Genomic DNA, 5,440 nt, shown 5'->3' on the forward strand with positions numbered 1-5,440 from the left:
GATAACAAGATATATTTCTGCCACCACCTATGCTGAGATTATTTGGTCATTCTCTGATATGATGTGCGGCACATGATACGGGTGTTATTGAATTTTTCTATCAATTACACGTTGAATAACAGCTGTTTTAGGACAACAGCCGGTGTGGGTTTTAAGTGGGTTATTGTAATGATAACGATTTTATCTTTGCCCTAAATGACAAAGAAAAATATATTTTAAAAATGTACGTTTATCATTGCCCTAAATGGCACGGAAAAATATATTTTAAAAATGTACGTTTCTGACACGTAATAGTTAGCATTTACACACATTACCCAAAATACATTTGTTTTTAATATCAATTATTAATTGTTTACTCGCTAACAATTGAATCATAGATGTCATTTTCATAGGTAACTGACTGACTGACTGACTGACTGAATGAATGAATGAATGAATGAATGAATGAATGAATGAATGAATGAATGAATGAACTAACAATGAATATGAATACGAATATTCACAACTGTAAGATATTTATACACACAATTCCAAAAACTAATAATATATGAGCCATCGTGGCGATTCGTAGCACTGAGAACAAGTAATTACAAAACAATGACTATAAAATATTAAACTGCGTATTTTGGCAAAGCAAGGCCATTAAATACAGAGGCTATGAAGCATGCATCGTATTTTGACGATGATAGAAAGTTACACATTAAGTACACACACATTTTCATGCGAGTCAATACAAATGTACTTTTTTCTTCTGCAATCTTTGGAATATAAGGTGTTTTTCCTTGTTTGCCTTGAGTGCAAAATCATATATTAAAAACAATATTTTTTTCTACCATTTTAGACTACGTTTTCTACCATTTTAGACTACGTTTCTATCATTTTAGACTACGTTTTCTGTCATGTTTGACTACGTCTTCTACCATTTTAGACTATGTTTTCTACCATTTTAGACCACGTTTCCAACACAATCATTTCGATTTAAAATATTTGAACGAATATTAAGGTTACCATGAATTACTTCTCATTCTTTTTTATTTGACCCCCAATCACCCAAAAGACTTTGATTGCTTTTAGCTACTATCATTGTGTAGCTATGGAACGGCAGTTGAGTTTACTGTTTGGTTCTAAAATGGAGGAATAAAGTCTGAACGTAATAGGTAATAGATTTATTGGTGTGATCATTTATTTAGACTCAATATTCATTTGTTATATGATTAATGAGATCTGAAAAATTGATTGCACCTGAGTTTTTCAATTTTATATTTTTAACTACTTTAAGGTCTAGTCTTTCCTTTCATAGATATGAATATTGCTTTCTATGCATAGACAGTTTGAAGTTAATCCATTAAACTGGGTGTGTCTGTTCCTTTCAGTCAGGTTTCCATAAACATCATTTAATCTAATGTATTATGAAAAATGTACAAATGTCAACATTTTCAGATCTAGCATTGATTTTACTAAATTAATATTTCAGTATATTAAATTCCATTTTACCCCATACTGTCTTTCATATTTTACTTAATTCGCAAAATAAAGGTTTTAACGTTTTTTAAAAATCACTTATTGTACAATTTAATTTATGGTCTTTAGGCAAAATCAGACCAAAGGGAATATGATTCTACAGACAATGAGCTCAATATGGTGATGAGAGTTTTGTCTTTTGACTGTTTTTATTATTGTCTTTTGTCGAAAAATAAGAAAGGCGGGGAAATATTATATTGAGCAACCAACAACGCTTGTAATGGCAGATCAAAATTGTTCATGCTCCGTATTTAATACGCAAGGATATATAAAATTTAACAGCTTTTAACATTCATGGGCATTTTTACATACAAACTATTACTTATGCTTCCTTATTAAAAGTCATCAACACAGTTTCTGGATTGGGGCAAAACTGCATACAACAAGAAAGATCTCTAAGAGTTCAATACATTTTATACAATTTACCAAGTCATTTGGTTTCCACTCTATTTAAGCACGATTTACTGATGAGCTACTGCAAATATAACTGCCATAAATGCGAAACCAACAAATGTGCATGATATTTTCTTTACGTCTTTGTTACCGTCCAACTCTTTAAAAAGTACGTTGAAGAAGACGATGTAGAAAATGGTTCCCGTAGCCAAACTCTGAAGAATTGCATTTGGAACGTTGACGTCCGAGTATAACTGAGCCCCTGTTGATATTGCTGTTCCAATGATGATACCAACAGCACATATTATAGAAAAAGCACTTATAACAAAGACAATTGAAGCTGGGCGTTCGTTATTCTTTGAGTGCTGTAATCCCATCCCAAATGATAATATTCCTCGGTGGATAGAAATAGCGACACACAATACCCATACATCTTCTTCCAAACTCTGTAGTCCTAGTGCCATACCTTCGAATACACCATGGAAAGACAAAGCTGTTAGATACAATACCGATCGTATCTGGCTTCTGCTATCTTCGCCACGGCTTAGCTCCGTAACCATTGTTTTTACCTCTACGTCCTGAAGAGGCGCAGGTTCCATATCCATCTCAAACTTCTGTACAATGTCTTCTCTGTCTTGTTCATTTCTGTAATTATCCGTCCGCTCCCTGTACGTTTCTGCGTGTATGTCTTTATTTGACGACGAACTGAGACTTCGACATTCAATATCATAAGCAGGAAGTCCACTAAGCTCCCGGTCTTCTCTCGTGGGAATGTAATCATGATCATCGCTTTCTGTGTCTCTCTCTGACCGACAACATGTGTCTTCGTGGAACTTATAATACAGAATCCGTATTGCATGCTCTCCAAAGATGACGCCAAAAAATCCAACCATGGTCATAAGTTCTGCTACCGGATATTTGGATCTCGAACCTATCTGCTCAAGTAACTCGTCTACCTTATTTCTTGTTTCGGGTATGAGGTGGAGAAAACAAGTGCCAAGAAATACTCCGCCAGAGAAGCATCTCACACCGCTGAGAATATAATCAAAAGAACGTCGCCATTTCATCATAATGGTACCGCAGTGCTTTATAAGACGATATGGTACTAGTCCAAATATGACGGTCAAAGTGGTAATAATCAGAAGGGACAGGATTTTGGCCACTACAACATCCATATCTACCTCTTTCGTCAGTGTTTGCGACATTGCATAATATCATACAAGATGTTTATTCCAATTTATGTCTCATTAGTTTAATTATTGTTTCAGGAATGTATCAATTAACTATGATCATTATTATACAGCGCCTTATTTGTTGTTCTTCAATTAATTCAAAAGCAGCGTAAAGACTGAGAATCGCTTTCAGCAGATTCGAAGGAAAAGTTTCTATTAGCTGCCTTTGAATTCATTCTTTAAAGAAAATATGTGCAATCTCCATTCCTCGAAAGCTGATTCCTGATGGGAATACTCCATAAACAAAATCAAACATAATGCAGTTGTCTTCTTTCTCCATCGTCTTCATTTGTTTTGTATAACCCAGTCTAATTTTATGGAAAGTCCTGGCACCAGTTTCATTGATTATGTTATTCTTTGTCTCCAGAATCATGAAATGAAATCACGAGTGCATTCTAAACAGGTAAAAGTAAAATGCAGTACCTTCACATCACAAGCGTGGCATTTCTTAAAACATGTCAGTCAAAATATAATAAACTATCTCAGATTTTATGAATTTCTTCCCATAAAGATTGGTGCAATGTTTCTGTCAGTCTTTCTCCGTGTTTGTCTCAAGATTCATATGCAAATAATTGGACCATCTGCTCTCTGACAGCAAAAGACATCGTGTTTTTCTAAGCGAATACAGTACCAGACAATTGTAAACCACCCAATCAAATGACGTACTGTTTCACAAGCCTGCCCTAACTAAGCTGAAGGAAGATGCTTAATACCTTAGCGTTAATGAAATCGATTCTCTGAAGTAAAATTACAGATCAATGTGTCTACACAACACTGATTGAAAAGTAGCTCGACAAAGACTGTGGTGAATATATGCATATTACACGTATTATCATTACCTGAATACGATCAGAATTTATATTTCCATCCCGGTGGCATGTGAGTGTTTTGATTTTATATTCCCAGCACAAGTATTAAATGATAGTATTCCGAATAAAGAATAATTCTGCTTTTACACAGGTACGACACCATTACAGATCCGTGAACTGTAATTGTTGCTAGTTATCCTCACAATGAGTGGAATGACTTCTTGAATAATGAAAATAAACGTAGCACATATTTGAAAGATATTCACACAATCACTCAGGAACATTAATCTTCTGTGAAGTACATCAGAAATCACACGTACTTTAATAATAATTTAACATATTAAATTTAGTCATTTATATCCATTAGGAATCAAAATAGTGGCTCTAGCAAGTACCTTTGAACCCAAAAGAGATCACGTCTGCAGGGCATGGTTGAGGTATATATTATTTCCGCACAGCTAAATATGGTTTGAATAATCTTTGTCATAAAAACAACAATTCTAAGGAATTTTGAAAATTCTTTATGCAGAGTGTACTCAGTCGTCATTGACTATTAATAACTCATTTTACAAAATCAGTATGTAACGAACTCAAAGGCTAAATAAAATGTATTACAGTTTCAGACAGAACTATCTTATCATCTATTATCTCAACGGTTCTTTTTCTTTTACAGTAGTGTAATTTGCCGTAATATATTGGTTGCAATTAGTTATATAAACTTTAATTCAACGTTGACTGGTGCTCTGTTGATGTCTGACAAAGAACTAATCCAAACTGGACAGGGAACATGAATAGATGATGAATTTGGGACGGACTCAGCGCCTCTAGTCTTTGAGTTTCGTGATATATTTACTGCCACGAACCCAGTTTTAACTATGTATAAAGAAATGTAGACTTTCCATAACGGTCATCCCAATACGTTTTTATGAAGTGTCCATTTTGTACATAATATTAATGTGCTGCAACTGGCTGCAAAGTACAAATAAACGTAAACGATACAAAGGCATATTCTAAATTTCATTGCAGGATGTGACAGCAGAAATAAGTTCTTGCAATTACATCGATTGTTCATTAGTGACCTTATCTATAAGGATGATTGACGAAACCGTCAACCTTCGTCCTTGTTTTTAATTATACGATTTTCAAGATTATCATTATACCAAATGTAAATTGTCTTTTGCTCTAAGAATCCTTTCTCATTTTAAATATTACTGTTGCTGCATTACAATTCATGTTTTTATCTTGATTGGAGAAAGAAAATCGTATTTTTATCAAACAATCTCTCCTTTTGAACATATATAATGTGTTGTTCAACATGATCCTTTCGTTGCATTAAAATTAGGCTGATATATGTGTCATCCAATGTAATAATTTCAGCTGCAACTCTAGCCATCGCTTTCTCAGACTGCTTCCAATGTCTTTATTTGTCTGCATAAGTATGGTTCTTCAAAAGAAAATATGGATATAAGTAAAACTTAACTAAAC

The 5,440-nt window shown here is 34.0% G+C and overlaps 1 protein-coding gene across 1 annotated transcript; it reads right to left on the reverse strand.

The window, feature by feature from the left end:
• Window positions 1-1,735: 1,735 nt before the first annotated feature.
• LOC149800791 (zinc transporter ZIP1-like) lies at window positions 1,736-5,150 on the reverse strand. The gene has a single exon (XM_089954780.1). It carries the CDS (start codon window positions 3,117-3,119, stop codon window positions 1,983-1,985), a length of 1,137 nt encoding a protein of 378 aa, XP_089810906.1. The 5' UTR covers window positions 3,120-5,150; the 3' UTR covers window positions 1,736-1,982.
• Window positions 5,151-5,440: the final 290 nt, after the last annotated feature.

The sequence above is a fragment of the Sinohyriopsis cumingii genome, chromosome 4, assembly GCF_028554795.1.
Source record: "Sinohyriopsis cumingii isolate HCF-2022 chromosome 4, ASM2855479v2, whole genome shotgun sequence".
Taxonomy (NCBI): domain Eukaryota; kingdom Metazoa; phylum Mollusca; class Bivalvia; order Unionida; family Unionidae; genus Sinohyriopsis; species Sinohyriopsis cumingii.

Coding starts and splice junctions, on each gene's coding strand:
- LOC149800791 (XM_089954780.1), bottom strand. CDS start 3,119: ATGTCGCAAACACTGACGAAAGAGGTAGATATGGATGTTGTAGTGGCC.